The sequence below is a fragment of the Chelmon rostratus genome, chromosome 8, assembly GCF_017976325.1.
Source record: "Chelmon rostratus isolate fCheRos1 chromosome 8, fCheRos1.pri, whole genome shotgun sequence".
Lineage (NCBI taxonomy): Eukaryota > Metazoa > Chordata > Actinopteri > Chaetodontiformes > Chaetodontidae > Chelmon > Chelmon rostratus.
This window is the reverse complement of record NC_055665.1, coordinates 7,337,757-7,358,090: the sequence shown is the minus strand read 5'-3', so window position 1 is coordinate 7,358,090 and position 20,334 is coordinate 7,337,757. Positions and strand designations below refer to the sequence as shown.

The 20,334-nt window shown below is 41.9% G+C and overlaps 1 protein-coding gene across 2 annotated transcripts in view; it reads right to left on the bottom strand.

The window, feature by feature from the left end:
- slc9a1a (solute carrier family 9 member A1a) overlaps positions 1-19,389 on the bottom strand; it is a 31,492-nt gene extending 12,103 nt beyond the window's left edge. For both annotated transcript variants that reach the window (XM_041941614.1, XM_041941615.1), the window contains exons 1-5: positions 19,098-19,389; positions 7,987-8,459; positions 5,719-5,969; positions 3,754-3,971; positions 2,402-2,604 (exon numbers count right to left, since the gene is read on the bottom strand). In XM_041941614.1, coding sequence (XP_041797548.1) covers positions 2,402-2,604; positions 3,754-3,971; positions 5,719-5,969; positions 7,987-8,459; positions 19,098-19,389 — 1,437 coding nt within the window. The remainder of the gene's footprint in view (positions 1-2,401; positions 2,605-3,753; positions 3,972-5,718; positions 5,970-7,986; positions 8,460-19,097) is intronic.
- Between the last annotated feature and the right edge of the window lie 945 nt (positions 19,390-20,334).

Below are 20,334 nucleotides of genomic sequence, written 5' to 3'. Positions count from 1 at the left end.
GATACTGACATCTATCACACCTTTCCTGATTTACAACACCATTAAAGATAGCCTTAAAGAAGAGGCCACCATGCTTGTGTTTTCATTCACTAAAGTCAAGCATAAGCTCAGTGGTAGTACACTTCACTCGCAGGCACATTTTCCAAATTTTGCAATTCCTGATTAACAAACACAGCAGGTCTTCACACACCCTTTCACAACAACCCTGTTGTTGCTACAAATCTCTCACCTACTTCAGGGGGTGACAATGTTACAGATTCCGGCTTGAAAAATCACCATTTTTAGCAAATGTGCAAACTCAGGTCTGAGTAAGATAAAGACTATGAAATCCTTCTCATTATCAGCAATACAAAACAATAACATTTTGTGTTTCCACTGTTCCCTGCACAGACTTTCTTTGAAGTAAACAAGTGGGTAAAGGGTAAGTAAGGCAAAGAGTTGTTTCTCACAACAACAAATTCAGCTGATGATAAATCCTGAGCTGCTAAAATTATCACTGTGATTGTATTTTTAAGAGACCCTAAACACAACTGGGAGGTGCATACATCAACTACTAAACCACTTTAATCGTGTGTACACACTGTGTTTGTTCCTCTGTATAAGGTTATAAAGCAGGGTTTCTAAACACTCATCTCACGCTGATAAGACAACAATTCAGGTACTTAACCCTTTTTTTTAATTATTTAACTTCATTTTAAATAATTTAAAATGTGTCTCAAACTCATAGTGGTTGGTCTATTCCCATTCAGTTACCAACAGGATTAAGAAAAATACAACAGACACAACAGAGTGGCTCCTGGAATGCAAAATCAAACATCAGTCTGATGGTTGGCTACTGCTGGACTATAACACGGAGTGTGTGTGTGTGTGCCTGTCTGCACCTAAAAGATCAAGCATATCATTCTGCCTCTTAAAGAGATTAAGCCGGCCATCTGGTTAACTGTAATAGCCTAAAGTGGATAAAGGAAGATTCATGCTCTTTAATCGTACCCAGTCCTGCTACCAGACATGAATGCAAAGGAACCTCCACTTTTATCACATCAATTCAACCACACAAAACACTGATATTCAATGATTACATGTATTTGTTCATCCTAAATGAGAGGAAAGTTAATGCTTCATGATCATACTGAATGTTCATACTGAAAATAGTAACAATGACCACTGAGACCTAAGACATTCACTAGCCAGCCAGCCTACAAGCAATCCAGAAAACCAGAAAGGAAATATCATCCACTAAAACACACACTCAATCCCATCTTGCTCACAGAGTCATACTTTTAACTTACTCCACATTGCAGGAGAAAAGGGCCTCTACCCTCTATCCTCCTGGTCTGCATCTGTCTCAGCATCAGACAGCCAGTGCAGGATCCAGCAGCATGAATAAAACATGTTTCTAATCTAGCCTCAAAGGAGGAGAGAACATGTCTTCAAGGTTTTATTTTAGCTGCCTCCATTCTGGGTTCAATTCACATCCAAGGTTCTTCCTACAGTTTCGCTAAGACACTGTTTATTCTGACAGGCCAGGGCTGATGCAGCTCATTGTGTTCAGAGTGGACAGCACACAACATATTTATGCAGTCAGTACTGTTTGTCCATCTGACTGTTTTTGTATGTTTTCTAGAGGTTCATTCAGTAGGAATGTGTCTCTACATAAACCATATAAGTATTCCTTTTGCATGAATTGGTTCACCTTCCTGCCTGCCTGTGTGTCTGTCTGTCTGCCTGTGTGTCTGCCCGCCTGCCTGTCTGTATGTGTACTTCAAAGCTGTAGCTGATATTGCATTTTCCTAAACCATCTGGAGCTGCTTACTTCAAGACAAAAAAACATCAAGAAAAATCTGACCACTTGAGGTTGAGGCAAAGTAATAAACTGAACTTTTCCTATAAATACATGAGCGTTCATTTGATTGTAAGTCCTCAGCATGAACAAAATCCACCTGTTTAACTAAATGGTGCAAATAAAACGTTTGTTCTGAGACAGATTGGTGTTAGTGTACCGATCAGTGCAAATTTGAACAGTTATGGGAGTGAAAATTCAAACTAGACTTACATGGCAAATACGCTCCGTCAAAAAAGGAGCAAACTAATATAATTTGTGATGACTGATGCAAATGAACGAGTAACATACAGAATGTGACTAAAATCCACACGGTCTCTTACTTGCAATAGTGGACAAGAGGATGAAGAATGTCTAATTTGTAATGTTTTCACTGTAAATAAAGAGTCAAAGTGCAGGAAGTGCATTGTTTACACAGGCCTTAATTTAACAGAAACTGTAGTCGTTTCATCCCATAATAAGCCTTGCAGTGGGTTACAACACAGTAAGCCAGGCGGAACAACAAGTTTTCTCCTTCTAGAGAATGTTTAGACCAAAACAGGATAAACTGGGTACTTGTACCTGAACAAAGACAGTGAAGAAGATAACAGTGATGATGGCAGTAAGGAACATCTCTCTCATGGGGAAGTGCTCCCTCTTCAACAGGAAGCCGAGGGAGAAGGCGATGGCCCCTCGCAGGCCACCGTAGGCAATAATGAACTGGTCCTTGGTGGTCAGTTTGACGATGCGGAACTTGTTGATTACATAGGTTAGACCAACCACACCTGGAAAAGACAATGTAATGAGAGAGTTAGATTTGTTTGTGACTTTTTCTGAATGTTACAGACTTGGGTCAAATAGTGTTCTTTTAACATGCCAGTGCAGGTGAGATGCCAGTTTCATACACAAGAAAGTATATGAGTTCCAACAAGTAAGTGTGCTTTTCGTCATCTTGATGTCACAGTGACTTTGACCTTTGACCTGAGAGAGCCAAATTCTAATTAGTTCATCCATGACTCCATGATTTGAAGAAAGAAATAAGCATGCTTTGGAAGGAGGTTAGCAATACTGCAAAAAAAGGTGTGACTTATAGTAAACAACTCAAACCTGTAAAAATAATTGGAATGTCCCTTTAACTGCAGAACAGCTTGAATTGTTTTCCATCACAAGATCTTGCATCATGTGATTCAACTTAGCTCTGCGTGACTATCGGCTGCAACAATTCAGTCACAGACAGCATACTTGTGTTTAGAAAGTTTGCTCAAAACCTCATCAGCTCCTAAAAATGTTAACTAAAGATGAGAGCTAAGTTTTGGCATGGCAGAACGCACCTCATCATTCTTTCACTTTCTCTCTCTAACAACACTAATAACTCTAGCATGACAAATCATCAACAGGAGGACTTGTGACAGCCTAAAGTCAACATGGACACCCTTGGAGGTGCTTCCTCTCACACACCGACAGCTGTGTGATGAAACATAGTGGCAACATTTACTCTCGTCAGCGTTCCCAGTTCTCTTTTTGAGAACAAGGTATTTTTTACACACATAGAAATCCCTTCTGTGTAAATTACACTTCCTTTCAAAGTGTACTATAACGCATTTACCCCCTTTGACAATAAATACTATTCAACTTCACCTTTGCGTGTTTTGATTTGCATGTAAGTCATGTTAATGACAATGTGTTAAAAGCACTGAAAAAAGAAATCTGAAGTGACTGTCATGCAGAGGTTCATCGATAAAAGCCAATCATCTTATCAAAGTGATCTTCAACAAACACGTCCTCTGCTACATATTAACAGTCATTTCCCCTTTATACATTATTGCTGTGCAAAGGGGAAACACACACACATGCACGCACGCAAGCACGCACAAACACACACACCACGGCATGTATTTGAAGAGGTTGTGAAGCAATACTGCAGTAAAGCTGACCTATGACCCGTGCCACCAGACACAGAATGACAGTGACGGTGACGAAGGTCCAGTTCCAGGCATGAGGTCCGTCCACCGTCGCCACACCTAGAAAGATGAAGATCAGTGTCTCGCTGACGCTGCTCCACATTTTCAGGAAGTACTTGATGGTAGTGTGGGACTTGTGGGATATGTTGGCCTCCACATAGGGTCGCATCACTGCTCCGCATGCTATTAACCTGGAGGGACAAGAGGCAAATGTTTGCAAATGTGCTGCTTGTCATCCAAAATGAAACATCATTGAAGGGTTGATTAAAGTGAAGTCAAGTAAGATTAATCTGTAAACATTACAGGGAGAAGCTACTTTAGAAAAAGCAGTAGTTTGACTTTAGGTGTCAGCAACAGTGACATCAGGGTTTTCCACTAAAGAGCACTGTAGTTACCCAGCTTGAGTTCCACACTGATTATGGAAACATGATCTCCATCCCTGTCTGGTGACCACTTCTCTATTCCATTCTGGTGTCATGCAATGCTTCTATGTGAAAAACGTGGAGGCCAGAAATGAATGCCATCCATGTCCCATAAGCCACAGCAGCTGCTCAACATTCACCCGCCCCCCATTCCTCCTCCATGTCTCATGGCTCTAAAGCATTTAGGGAAACAATGAAAGGGATTCACACCAGTAAGCCGTTTTTCCTCTTTATAAACCGATAACATATATCTATATATGTATTTATAAGTCCAGTTTTTGATTTGAGGTGCAGGAAGACAGCCACAGGCTTTGGAAGAGATTGTCCTTGAAGCTACACATCCTTTGGCCCTGACTCAGAGGGTGGACTCAGTATATCATCACCTCCTGTCTGCAACATCAATAACTCCCAACACCTTAAAAAGAAGATGAATTGATACATACTGGAGGAGCTGATGAGAAACGACACCTCAGAGACTGTAGGGATGCCAGTTAATTCAGGCTTGGTTTAGGTGCATTAAATCAGTTACATTCATTATATCACTGGTTACACTGAGATGTACCATTGAGTTACTGTCATAGGGGAATGACTAAAATAGATTTTTCCTGCAGTGGCAAGGTTGTATATAGGACATGTCATCTAATCACTGCAGATAGACCCATATATTAAAAACATGCGATACAAGAGGGACGTCCCAGAAACAGCTGGAGTATTTCACAGATACCAAAGAGCAGACATAACAATATGTAATATATATGCTGAACCTGTATCAAGTAACTCACAGGGTAGACAAATGCATCAGTGCTACCAATGTTAGGGATTCTGTATACATGGCTACAGGCTACAAAATACATGGTGTCATTGTGCCAACGTGCTTTAAGATGTCTGGTCTGAATGCAACATGTGTAAAAGAGTAGACAGTAGACATAGCACAGTATATGTAGGGTTCAGCATTTTCTGTTTGTGGATTTCAAGAAAATCAGGCCATTTATTTTGTTTTTTGTTTGGTTCAGATGGAAGAAGTAAATCTGATTACTGTACTTTGCACAGCTGTGCTTTGAGCTAAATGCTAGCCTCAGCATGCTAACATGCTCACAATGACAATGTTAACATGCTTATGTTTAAGCTGGTATAATATTTACCATGTTAAGCAAATCGTTTTATGTACTATGGAACCATGGGAACTAAACTGGGAACTTTCTGTTTGCATTTCCACCAAATCTGAAGAACTGTGAGGATTGGGAAAATTACAAAGGTGATGGATATAAAGAATTATCTGTACCCAATTTCTTGGCAGACCATCTAAGGCAAAAATGTTAACCTCATAGCGGTGGTAAAGGAAAAGTCACCATCGTAATCATTCAGTATATGCAGTCATTTGTGTCCTGGGAACCATGCAGGTACAACAATTGTTTTTAACCCTTCCAATAGTTGTTGAGACAGTACATTCTGAAAATGCATCATTCTTTTTCTCTCTCTATCCAAGTCGTTGTATATGACCACCCCCCAAACTTACGCCATGATGCCAGAGAGGTGGAACATCTCAGCTGACAGGTAGGCCATGTAGCTGTACACAAAGACAAAAAGTGGCTCAATGACTCGGGTGTGGGAGGTGAAGCGTGAAGTGAAGGCGGCCAGGATTCCATAAATGGCTCCGACTAGAACGCCACCCAATGCAACCACCAGGAAGGAGATGATTCCCAGGAAACCATCCAGCACTGTCACTATGCCAACACCCGCGTACTCCTCAAACAGGTGGTATAACACCTGGAAGACGAAGAAGGGGAAGAGATGGGAGGAAATGAGTAACAAGGACCGAGTGTTTCCAACAAATTAAAGTTAAAAAAAGTCTGTCAAAAAAGGGTAGTGAAAACGGCACCTGCTATACTCTGTATTCAAAAGAGGAATAAAGATATCACGATGGAAGTTTAAAGGAAATGGATTTGGCCTCTGGAGTAGTTACACAAAAACAAAAAACAGGGTAAATGTTACAGCAGATGACAAATCCACAACCAAAGGTCCCAAAGCACATCATGTCATCCAGAAGTCAAGACAAATGTTTCGTTTTTGTACTATTCTGTCTTACTGGGACATTTACTAAGAGTACATATTGTAGTAAAAGATAATAGGTTGAAACACTAATCAGCCACCAAATTTAAAGACTTTTCAGGTTCAACACTTTTATTTAAATACAAAATTTTTTGAATATGTAAAGGCAGAGCAAATTGTATGAACTGGGCAAGGGAGAAGACAAGAGCAAAATCTGCCTGTACCAAATGGATAAAAAGATACTTATAGTTCTGTATCAATAATTTTAACCATGGGGATATACAGCCTCCTGTAATAACATACAAATCCCGCAGATCAATTGACTAACACCAGAGGCTATAGTATTAGCACATGGCAATCCAATTTGTTTAATTGTGTATTGAAGCCAAGCTGAACATATGAGGTGGAAACAATGGCCCTTAGTAAATGAGCATGCAGAATATTTGAGGAATATACTGGGGAATATTGGAAAACATCGAAATATTCAGCCCAGCATTCACTTCAGCAAGGGTTAGCTGATGTCAAAAACATCGGCTGTTAAAACTCAGGTGGTTACCTGGGACAGCTACAATGCTAGCATTAACAGCCACTTCTTAATGTCGATGGTGCTGTCTGGGAACAGGCCAGCAAACAGTTGGTGTGCTGTGTGGTGAGGATTATTGTGTGGTAACAAGCTAGTCAGTGGATCACTAGCTGTGTGTGGAAAGCTTAAGCAAAGGTTAAAAGAACAGAATTCACATTTGTTCATTCAATTTGATGCAGTTTTCATCTGCTTCACAGACTGCTCAGCTTAACACCAAAGTATGAATTTGTGTCAGGATCCTCCACATACGGCGACAATGTTGTTTCTGTTGAGATCAGAGTTACAGCTGCCACCCAGTTACGGTTCATGATACAGGAGCTACAACCAAGGCCTCCCACCTCAGCATATCATTACAGAAGTGTCTATATAGGGCTGTCATGATAAGTACTGCGCTTTTGTTAGACGATATACTGTCCCAATAATAACTGCAATACAGTAAACAATAATTTTACGATCATTTTATGCCACTGATACCTGATATCAGATAATATGATAGCATAATAATGTAAGTACACCACTTTGCTGGCACTTTTCGTCGCCATATACTTTATGTCGACTTTACACAAAGTCGACATACCAGCTTGTACACGGTAATGGGCTCTCGTCTCCCATTAGGCTTAAACCCAAAATGTTCCCACAACGGAGTTGAAGAGTGCGGCTTTGAAACCAAGTCCATTTGAACGTATTCTTCCAAACATTCTGGCTCGAGTTATGCAACCATCAGGAAAAACACCTATTAGCCTCAAGTAACATACTGTATTATCTTCACTTAACCTGCTTCGCTGCCGCTGAGTGTGCGTGCGTGCGTGTGAGCTGCCTGAGCCCTGCCCACTGTGAATCTCAGCCACAGAGAGCAGACAAGAGGACAGAAGCAGCGTGACCAGAAATATCAGTGGAACACGTCTAAGCACAGTTTTTTCTGTTCTTTCAGTTTAGGTGCTGTGAAAACAGGAGTGGTAGGGAAAACCCTGCGGTTTATTCTGGTATCATGTTGGCTAAAATCTTGGTGACATTGTTATGTAAGCAAACGTGCATATAGACACAAAGGGAAATATTGAGGCCAGAAAAAATGACCATAGTCATATCCATATTTATTATATTGTAATTATCATGACAGGCCTGTGTGTGCAAATAGAAGCATGAGAGTCTCACCACAGTGACAGCATCGTTGAGCAGTGATTCGCCGAACACCAGGATGTGCAACAGTTCATTGATGTGGATCTCCTCAAAGACAGCTAGCACAGCAACAGGATCCACAGCCGACACGATGGAGCCGAACAGCAGGCAAGGCAGGAGCTCCAGCTGGCGCAGGTTGGATGAATGGGCTGGCGGGATCTGACACACAGCATACAGCAGGCCCCCGATGAAGAAGGCATTCCACAGGGTCCCCACAACAGCAAACATCAGGATCGTGCCCAGGTTCTCCATGAAGGGACGGATGGGCAGGAAGTAGCCAGCATCCAGGATGATGGGAGGCAGCAGGCAGAGGAAGAATAATCTGGAGTCCAGCACTGGAGGGACCTTTTCTCCAGCTAGTCTGATGAGCCCCCCAACAAGCAGGCCCACCACAATCAACAGGCAGCTTTCTGGCACAATGCTGGACAGCCGAGGAATCAGGTGGAATCCTGGGAAAATGTATGGAAAAAAAACACAAGATGCAAAGGCATGGAGGAAGACAAAGGACAAGAATGAGGGAGTGATTTACGGTATCTGAAAGTCTGCAGGATTCGTTGCTGTAGGCCTCATCTGTACTTCTGTGTCTGTGTGTGTGTTTCTGCTTGAGTGAAAAGATTTGTAGGAATTATTCCCACGTTCTTTCTTACTTTATTAAAGGTAACACAGTGAAAGCAGACAGAATACTCACTAACACAACATTACAAGAGCAAACAGCTGTGACATACCACGCTTCTGTGAGTCCTAGCACCACCCAGATAACAAATTCTAACTTCTGTTTAGATTTAACAGCCAGTTTCATGATGCAGAGCTCTTTCAGGTAAAAAAAGGCATTACTGTATGTAGGGCTTGTACACATCAATGTGAATTTTAGCATAAATATCAGTATTCTGCTGACTTAACACCAACTTCTAAGTTTACTTGTTAGAAATGCAGAGGAAACACATCCGATTTCTGTGTAGGCTGTGCAGACACGCCAGAGCTTGCCTGTCGTCAGTTGCTTATTTCGACAGATAATATTCTCTGTGTGTGTTTAATGTACGAATAAAGTGGTATCTTTGGTCTTGATGCTGTAGGTTGGGAGTGTGCTGTGTATGTTGTGTGTAGTTAGTGGTGTGACGCACAACTTAGACCATGGCTTTGTCAATTCTCAAAGAACAACGTGTAAATAGCACGCAAAACATTTATTATAGACAGATCTCATATTGCAGTTCAAGGCTGCAATTTAAGTCCATTTGTCATGAGCCCACATCCAGGAGATGAGGTTTAAAAAAAATGCTGCCAGTAAAATGAAAAGGGAATGTTTTTGACATCCATTTGCTGTCTACTTTACATACGAATCAAATTTTTGAAGAGTTCCACATAGTTGAAATAAACTTTTGCAATTATCTGCTATTATTTGAGCCTGCATGGCTTCCATGTCACCGCACAAGCAGCTCTGCAGGGGAGCCCGCAGAGACTGTTAATGCCTTTACAAGCAGCAAGACTTACTGCCTGACATATGACAAAAGCGGTTTGACTATAAAAGGCTGTCTTTTTGGCAGGCTGGGGCCACAAATACCATCACCCTGAGCTGCTGTGAAGTTTCACAAGGCTACATATAGTATACACGGTGAGGTGAGGGGACAACTGTAGCCTGTGCGTAAATAGTTAGCAAAAGAAGATGAAAACTTCAGAGAGACAGCAGTGTGCATCCCATAGTGAGAAGTCTTTCCCCAGCTATATTTACTGAACATGACAGCAGCCCAGGGAGATGTCATTTTCCAGCTGGCATTGTGGCAGCTGACGACACGGTGCAATAACACTAACACACAAACACACACAGAAATATGAACCAGTTAAGGCTACATGTCCACACACTGGCCAACTATTTCATAGGGGTGGGTAAGATGACACATAATGGATAACATGAAGAGATATTATCATGGTGAGACACAACCTGGCAACATTGCAAACAATTATGCAACTTGATTAACACTCTGAATTTGACACATTTATGCAATTACACAGAGTTATGTGCAGACACAATTGCTTCACTACCTGCTTTACAATACATGCCCCATAAGGACTGAATACCCATGGGAATGACACAGTAAGTCTGTGTGTTGTTAGAGACAGAGGGATTGACATGTTAATTAAGCCATGTCAACAAGTTGCTTTTCACATCCGCCCTAAGCTACAGCTATTACATGGAAATATGCCGTCCATCCACCCCCATAATTTTACATTCAAATTGTGACATGCACAAAGAATATTAACCCATGGTGCTCTTCAAAGCTTGGATAAAAGCACCGACAGCAGCACGTGTTAAACTATCAATGAGCACTCCAGCTACAAAATTCAAGCTTTTGCTGCCTGGCACAGCAGCCACTGGGTGTAGTCCCTCCAGAGCAAAGAGAGGATGGGCAGGCAGGCAAACAGCCTGCTGCTGTTTGTTTATGTTTGCACAATGAGGAACCTCGGAGAAGCTAATTAATATTCACTCATTAGCTCATTGCACAGTTTGTTATGCAACGGCCAGGCCTTGCATACATGCTGCCACTAAACATGAAGTAAATGCTACTAAAAGTGAATAGATCATTCTGAATGACCAAATACGAGCTGGAATCATTCTGAACTGTCATTTGATCATTTCAATGTAGCTGGGCTTTGTCTTAAGAGTATATGAACGTTTAGTATGAGAAATCCTCTGTAGGAATACAAGGCATCTGAGGCAGGGGAGGGGTGTTTATACTCGGACAGTTTGAGGACAACACTATTAGTGTTTCAGCACACAAGCTAAACAGATGCATGTCTGTGGATTTTACAGCTGCGTGCAGCTGGAGCTCTGAGGAAAGACAGCAAGGAAGCCTTTCTGTTAAATGTTCTGAGGAGACTTGATTTCCCCACAGCAGGACGTCACAAGCTGAATGGTCTTCTCTTTTCAATGCACTTCATCAGAAAACAGGCACCACCCACACCTCCACAGAGGTTTAGCAGCTAGGTGGGTTAACAAAGATATCCTGTGATAGCTGTTAGAAACACAGTAAACAGAACCCATATGTAATTCCCCCTCAAGGCTTATGTGGCGAGCAGGATGTAAATTCCACAGCTAGTTCTGCGACTATCCAAAGCACATTGTCTCCTCAGAAGAAAGCATCAATCTGTTGGTTTATTGGAGGCTTCAAAATGAACACTAAAGTAGCATCATAAATTAGCTCATTAATGTTCACAACATCTCAACCCACTGAAGACTGTCAGGCCGGGACTCAGAACAGGACTCAGATGCAGAGAGTTTGAACACACAGATCTTTATTGAAATATTCCACTCAAGATCCACTTCAATGAGTGTCAAATGAATGGGCTATAAAATTACTCTAGGCCTAAGGCTATAACTATGGCTATCAAGAAAATAACAGAAAACGCTCACTATGAGGATAAACTAGAAAACACTAAGTAATGAAAATCACTAGAAACAGAAAACGCTCCAAAAGGGAGGAAAACACAATAGACTATGGCTACAAGGAAAACGAGACTGAATAAAGAAAACTATGAATTCACAAGATCTATCCTAAATATGAAACAACAGAAATATCTATGCTAAAAAGAACACAACAGAAAATCGCTCAATCTAGAGGAAATAAATTCGGCTGAAGACAAATCTATGAAAATAAATCAGAAAACTATGATATCAAATCTACAAACAAAAAACACTCACGAGGAGGAAACAAGAGCTCACTGAATCAAGGACTGTGGCTGTGGCAAGGACGAACGGGGAAGACTGGCTCGGGTGAATCGCCGACGGACAAAGACACACTGGCACAAGACAAGGGAGACGCAGACTATTTAACACATGGAGGGTAATCAGGAACAGGTGGAAACAATGGGTAATCAGGGTGGACGCACAGGACACACGAGGGAGGGCAGGTGCTCTGAAACGAGAGGAGAGTTAGACCTTCAAAATAAAACAGGAAAAGACAAGACAAAACTCCAATGACAAGACAGACCTCACCGCGGTGTGACAAAGACGCTGTTACATAATTAAGAAGCTGTGTCTAAAAGTGATGTCAACACTACAGAGACCTGCTCAGTGTGGGGGGCAACAGATTACACAAGAGGGCCTGCCCACCTCCAGTAAACTAATTGGTTCCAAGATGAACAGAATAGATTACAGTGCCTTCCACAGAAATGAGATGAAATGAAATCACCTGACTTTATTACAAATGTGGGTACAGGAGGGGAAAGAATTAAAAGTTTCCCTTGTTAATAAAGAAAATACATGATGTAGTTAGCATTCTCTTTTAAGGGAAAACAAGCATGCTCAGCCTGTTGCAAGCAGACAGAGGGCAGCAGATGGCAGTGCATAGTGCACGGTGTTGCTGGATCCAAAGAAACAAGGTCTGCAAATAAAGATAATTCACTTCTACAAGTCAGACCATGAGGGGACATGTGCTCGTAATTTCTAAGCAAACAAATTGCATCTGTATGAAATTGGGCTGTATGGTTGCACTACTGCACTGCTCTAAGAAACTGAAGGCCAAGAAGACAGCAGCTTACTAATATTATCTAAGAGCTCATAGCTTCATGTCTACAGCATGTGACTGGGAAACCACAGAGAATGGAATGCTCTTTACAACTTTATTTAAATAAGCGACTTGACTAGAAACACATGCTTATTTTCAACAATGCCTACAGGGAGTACTTGCAAGAGTGGGCAGGGTTTCACAAATTCCTACATCCAATCCCCTATACCTGGGAGTGGCACAAACTTCCACGGCTGGCCACAAAGCAGCTCAGGTTTTATGTTGCTGTAGATCACTTGACCTAAATGGGACCACCTGGTCACATGTACAGTTTTTTAATTCTCATAATAGACCTACACATACGTCAAAGCTCTACTAAAAAGAAACACGTATCACTGAATCCAGAGGGTGGTATGGGAAACCAAGTCGGGCTATTATTAGATGACAAGGAGTGCCATAATCCCTTGTGTGAAGTGTCCTTCCATGTGACATTAAGTAATGAACCTTAGAAAGGGTACTTTGGCTAACAGCTTTCACTCCCTAAATCATGATCGATAAATAGGCCAAATTAAACTGAAAAAATGACAGGCATATGAGGACTATGATAGATATTTTCCAAAAAATCAGCTAATGTTCTGTGCAGTCTTTCTGTCAAGGGTTCCTTCCTAATTCAACATTATTCCTTATCATCTTTCCATATCATAGCAATGCCTCGCAATTCACAAATATTTAAATATAAGATAAGCTAACCTTAAATCTGTCACAGCATGAGATCTTACATTTTTGAAACAGTAGGCTTTGTAAAAATGTGATAGAAAAGAAACATTGGACTATAACCATTTGAATTAATTGCTATAGGAACTTAGTTCTAGTTTTAATCATGTCATTTTGAATACAGTGAATACCATGACATACCAGCCACTCACCTGCTCACCCCAGCAGATGCTGTGGAATAATAGGCAGCAGGTCACAGGATTGCATTCTCAGTTGCCAAAGAGAGAAAATACCTAAAGTGTTCTAATGACCATGCTCTGCACAAAACCTTCAATAAGAAGATGGGCAGTGTTGTCCTCGAGGAAAGGGCAAAAGGCTCATGACTGGATGGATTAAACATTATTACAGCTGGTGCCTCGAGCAGTCGCACACTCAACACTGAATGCAGCAGTGACACTCTAAATGACCCATTATCATTCATGGGTGACCAGGAGGGACAAGTGAAGACTGTGCATGCTGGACAACCAGGAAGCAAGTGAAACGCTAAATGTAAGAACTCTCAACACGTCCAGGATCTAGGGACAAAAGGCTCAGTGGAGGAAGTCTGAAACGTCCAACCTCATCTAAGTGGTGACAGTTAACACATTCTTAAATCTCTCCTGCATGACTCCAATTATGGCCCTCAGTGCTCTTCAAGGGAAGGAGATAAGATAGTGAAAAGGAGGGCAGCGTAATTCAAAGAGTAACTCATGAGACACAACTGCAGTGCTGTCAAGACATGCATGAAGGAGATTAGTGGTAAGTGTACTCAATGTATTGGAAAAAAAAAAAGAAAAAGAAAAAGAAAAAACAGCACGTAATGCCTGTAAAGATTTTTATGCCAGTTTCTTGAACTGTAAGAGTGGGTGGTTCATCGTGGCTGCTTGTCAATAATGGCATGCACTGTGTCTTTGCCCCACTCCCTCCTAAAAGCCTTTATTCAACAAGGTTGTTGAAAACCACCTAAGGGTAACAGCTCTTTCACCTCTGCTTGTGTACCCAGTGTCAGCACAGCCTGGCACTGGCTACACACAGTCTTTTCCAAAGCCAGGAAGTGTGTCCTGTTGCCAGGTGACTAATTGTATAGTCCTGGCGACCAGATCTGCTGTATCAAGCAAGGACAAAAGAGAGAAAACATTTGAACAGTCTCTTTGTTAAAGAATGTGATTGATGATACATTCATTTGATTCCTTTCATGGAAATCAAGATGTAGAACTGGCTGGACAGTCCTCCAACACTGCAACATGGGGAGGTTCACAGGAAGGACAAGAAACACTTGTATTTCAGAGTGATGCAGGCCCTCTTTCTGACAACAGTGCTGTGTAAAAGACAAGCCTTTGTAGGGCATTGTTTGATTGTATGATGCAGATCATTGTGCTTCTCGAGTTGCTTGTGCAAGACCAGCGTTGGTCTAAATTATTAATAATGGCCTGCTGCTGGTATATTCCAGCTGATCCCAGATGCCATATCTGCACAATACTACTGGCCCACATGGGTGAGTTCTCACAGGTTTGATCCTTACTACACTTCAAAAGCACATTTTCCACTATAACTACTGAATGGAGCACAGTTCAGTGACAGTATCAAATGTCTGTTACAAGTGATACTGTACATTAGCCTTCTAGTGATCTGTGTCCAATGTTTTCAATGGAGTGAAAGCAAATAGAGAGAAAGCGGTGGCATTAAAAGGAAACTAAAGGATAAGTCAACATTAGTGCGAAATATGTATCCACCGTTGAGGTTGTCTTGTGACTGCCAGGAGATAGTCGTGTTTCATGGAGACAACAACAATATTTTAGATGACGCTGTTATTTCTGTGATGGTTTAGAGTCAAAGCCACTGAAAATCGTGTCAATTGCAGCTACTTATGTCTACAATGTCCTTGGCCAATGACACCTAAAATGATGATTATTGCTCGCAACCCTGTGACGCATGCACAGAAAGGAGAACCATTAACCAATCAATGTCTGTTATTGATTTAAAGGCCATTTACCTGAATGTCTTGGATATCAACTATATATCGAATAATCTCATTAAATGTGCGGCAAAGATATCTATTTCTGAGATGAGGGGTATGCCAATTTATTTTCTTTAAGAAAACTTGCGTGCTAAATCAGAACATCAGTAACACAAGTACGATGTGTACATCTTGTGACACACTGAGCTTTGCCAAGGGTGGGGTTTCTAATGGCCTACCTGAAATCTCTCCCACACAGGCCTTAAGATAAGGACAATATTAAGGCCCATATTTCTTAATGGGTCTGCCAAATCCCGTAACTCTGGACCACAAAACAACAAGTGTATCAATTAGCAAATTAATGATCATACTAAAAATGTGATTCTGGCACATTGCTTAAAAAATTCAATTTCATCAACAAAATGTTGTGATTTAAAACATATATGAACTGTAGCAGGAAGTACTATGAGGGACACGAACTGCTCACGATTATACGGGTGGTTTCTGGGTGAACCCAGTGATACCGATAATGTCTTCAACCTCAGTTATCATCGTTTACTGTAGATAAAGCAGCAAAGGAATGGAACCATTTGCTCTGCAAACAAAAGAGCTAAGCAACTGCAGCATTCCTGAAATAATGTTAATCAAGCCATAATATATATATATATATATATATATATATATATATATATATATATATATATATATATATATATATATATATATATATATATATATATATCGCTTTCACTGAATCTGGTTAAAACCAGTTTACAGCAATGTTTAACTCTGATGGATGGTCTATGACTGCTGAAGTTACAATTGTGGGCTGCCATATATCTTACTATGCAATAATGACAAAGGGCACTTCTCGCTGTTCAGGCTTTTAAAATCACTCCCACACCACTGGATCTGCGTGTATCCACATTATCTTCACATGAATGAATGACTATTACTACATTTCCCCTAATGCCACTTCCTGCTGTCTAAATAAAGAACAACAACAACAAAAAATAACGAACAACCTGTCTACTCTAAAAAAATATCTGTTCTTCCACTTAGGTCATTCTTCTTCCTGGATGTGCTTTAATAGCTTTCACTTTTAGACAAATGTAGTGAGCATAGCATATATAATGACTATCACTTGGTGCATCACCTGAAACTACAAAGTCCGTTACTAATAAACAAAGCTTGCGTTAGTAACAACCTGTTAAATTCTTTATTCACACTGCCAAAAACATTCTCGACAACAACAGTAATAATACTTTTATGACTGTAATCCAACAGTATGAGAGCTTCACTGTACAATAACCATCTCCAAAAATAGCACCGTTTCACAGTATTACACAATTACTATTATTGTCATTATCAGTTACAATGACACTTAAAAGGTTGAAATCAGAAGGTTTTGTTTTTGATTGAACATCAGTTTTCATACCACAGCATAGTGTGAAATCCTACTATACTCATTAAATCCCTGCTAGCATTGCATAGGCTGGCTTGCTACTCCACTCTCCATAAAGTAAGGTGCTAGCAATCAAAAATGTTTTCTCACACCCTCCATTCTTGTTGATCCATATCACAGCATCACAGACTACCCAACAAACTGAAAAAGCCTTTTTTTCCACTTCCATTTTTCTGACTCTGTTTAGCTGATGCTCCATCCCTCTTCTTCACTCTTTACTCACAGGAATCAGGATTCAGGTTGCCACCCAACTCGCACTACAACAAAAGCCGTACTCGGGTAACAGCAACCCTGTATGTAACGGTCTGTGGCTTTCATGGAGTGTCACAATGAGGTAACATACACCTTCTTTTCAAATTGTTTGGGCAGTTGTGAATTATAAATGGAAGGTGAGGCTAAATGGACTTGTAAGACATGTTACAAGGAGCCTTGCTGGAAGGAGGGGATTGCCGAAATCAAGCAATTTCACAACCATCAAGGCTATTACCAAAAGGCGTGTGCCTCTTCCTGCTCATGTATGACAAGCGAAGATTATCAGATAAACCTATCCGAAAGGTCAGTGTTTAAGTCAGTGCCAGGTAGATGTTTAATAAGCATTACACCCTACTACAGTGCACTCATTATTCTTTATAACTGCAGGTTAAGTCTTGTTTATGAGTGGTTTGTTACATACTACATTCACAAAATGAATGTGGAATAACGTTATTTAGATAAAAGCTTGCTAGCACTCATTCCTTCTGATTATAACTAAACAGATCCTTTTAAACATGACCTTCCTCTAAATACAGGCAAACAATGGATCACTTTATGACCATGTAGTAGGCTTCCAGTGCCAATTATAGCATTTGACATAGGTTGATAAAAAGTAGTTATTTCTGGTTAATACTGGTCTGCAGCCTAATTACATGAGCCATAATAGAGGATGTCTCAGAAAAATAAGCACTTCGCCACTTGCTTTAACACTGTTAGGGCATAATCTGATTAAAATTACATCCCTTGGGTTTTAATTTATATGAAAATATTTTGCACTGGGTAAAATCAATTCAAGAAAAGTGCTCATGTGGAAAAAGACAGAAGGCACCATGCACACAGGCAAGGATGCTTGAGATACAAATGGACCGAGGCTTGTAAGATATTAGGTCCATGAACATGAGCCAGTCGCTGGACCAAGGCTGAGCAGTGTGGCAGACACATTGAATTATACACAGCCCATTTTTAGCCGTCCTGGGATAATCAGAGGCTTAAAGTCACCACTGTCTCCTGCTGCTGTCAGCCCTCACACTCACACTCTGCGTCCTTCCTGCTTCCTATACTTTGATCATGCCTTAAACTAACTCTCTCCCTTCTTATCCTCATTGCTCATGTTCACTTTATGCCCTTGAGCTGCATCCCAACAGAGAGCCACCGGGGCCAGGTGGTCCCTCTCTCCCCGTCCCCAGAGACACTGGGCTTCTCGCCCAGACCGTGAGGCAGAATTCTCTCCTCGCTAGAGGCTGGAGCACAGTCAGGCCTCTGATGTCACAGGCAACTGACAAGCTGCTGGCTCACAGAAAAAAAAATAGCAGGGGGCAATGCAGTGTTCTGTGGACAGCGCAATGTGAGGAAGGATGGAAGTCTGTCAGTGTGCATCACAGTGGGGAACAGCCACTGGAGACAAACGCAAAGCGGTTCAGCTCAAATTTACTCGTCAATTTCCAGACACCCGTCACGACAATGCTGAAAGGCTCACAATGGAGTAGCAGGAGGTTCTCCCGTGTTGAAAACTTGCCAGACTGCTGCATCAAGCTGCTTAGTCATCACTGTGGCAGAGGCTAAGTACAGTACGAGAAAAAGACCCTCTCCACATGAGGCTGACAGAACTGATGAGTAATCTGCGTGAACAGCAATACAGATTTACCCCAGAGTCGCCAATGAATTGAGCTATTCGGGTCAAACTAATAGGTCAGCATGCCTGTGGCATCTTGAATTGTTGTGCAAAATGCAAGGCAGCAAGCCTGGTGGTCAGAGATCATCCTGTACCCATAAACTGAGAGATGTGAGTTTTCTGTCAATCATTATGAGCACATCAATAGCTATATGTGCAGTCTGAATGAAGACTTTTGTGTCAGTTGCCTTATCTATGCTATCTCTGCTGAAGTTAAAGTCCATTATCTGATCACCAGGCATTCTGTAGTGTGACCCAGTCTTCTCTGCGACATGTGATAGAGTCAAAGAGCTGTCTGATAAAAACACCTCTATTTGTTTGGATATGCAGGCATGTCAGCATCTGATTAACAGGCTGCAATAATGCCCAATTTACCTGCACTAACTTCACCTGCAGCCATTACCTAACTCTTAGCTAGCATTTCCTCGAAAGGCTGGGCACAAATGCCACCGGGTAGCATTAACATAACATACGTGACAGGATACTCACCTAATTTCATTAAAGAGGCGAGCAGCACCCATAATGAGATTTCAAAAGGGGTCTGAATGTGATGGTAGTCGAGGCTGAGCACGGGGAAAGGCTTTTTAGTCAAGTTGTGCCGTGCGTGCGCCACTGTGCGGTTGTCCACCTTCGCTTGGTGGCTGATATCCGGAGAGCTGGCTGCTCCGAGAGGAAGCACGGAGCCCTCCAGAAACACCAGAACCATCAACAGGAGCAGTCCCCGCTCCGGTAGACTCTTACCGAAGCTAGCCGGGCTGTGTGAGCCCGTCTTCGAAGGCATGTTGTTGAGCAAAAAAAAAAAAAAAAAAGCCGAAAAAAACAGAAAATATTGGGTACACAACAAGTCCACTTGACAACCAAGGAAGTGAACTGGACACAACTTAGTTGAGCAACTCTTCAACCGTCGAACATTCTGGTTAACTGACTTTAACGGCCGGTTCGGCTAGCTCAAACCCATTCTGTCGGTCCACGTTAGCTAGCTTGAGTTCGCTGTTGTTGCTTGTAGCACAGGTAAACGGTCGCACCGACACAGGCCGTTGGAAGAAAACAGGAAATGTCAAGATGCTAGAAAGAGTTTCTTTTCACAACGGGGGGGCAGTTTGTTTTACAGCGGTGTTTCAAAGCTTTGCCCGTTTCTGTGTCAGTGACTAACAATGTCCATGTCGGTGAAAGATGTCAATGTTGATGCTGGAGGTAAGGGAGACACAGCGGCATCCCCTCCACGCCTCTTCCTCCCTCCGACTGCCCAAGAAACTCGTCCGTGTGGCGGCGCCGCTCAGATACTGACCTTGAAGAGGAGCCACACAGCTGCCACATTGCATTTTGCCGTGTACCCTACGTGTTTCAACTTTTTTGATATTAAAGTCCGTGTATGCGCTGTTTCCACCGTGCTCCCGGGAGGACAGGACCTTGGCCGGGGGCTCAGCTCTGAGGGAGGATGGCGGAGGACTTGGGGTGTACACCGCCCCGGCTTCCGAGGCTTGTCACGGTTTGCTGGACCGAGTCGCGACTGCTATTCACTGTGGTGGTGTTTAGCTTCATACAACCTTCAAAACGCACACCCTTTCGCGGAGGTTTGGTGGATGGGAGGAGGAGGAGGAGGAGTAGAATGGAAGAGGCGGGGGATGAAGGACTATAGTGACACCTACAGGAATGGAGGTTTAAGGTGTCTCATGGGTAAAAAAAAGAGAAGAGTGGCATCTCAATAGCTGCTGCCTCTGGAACA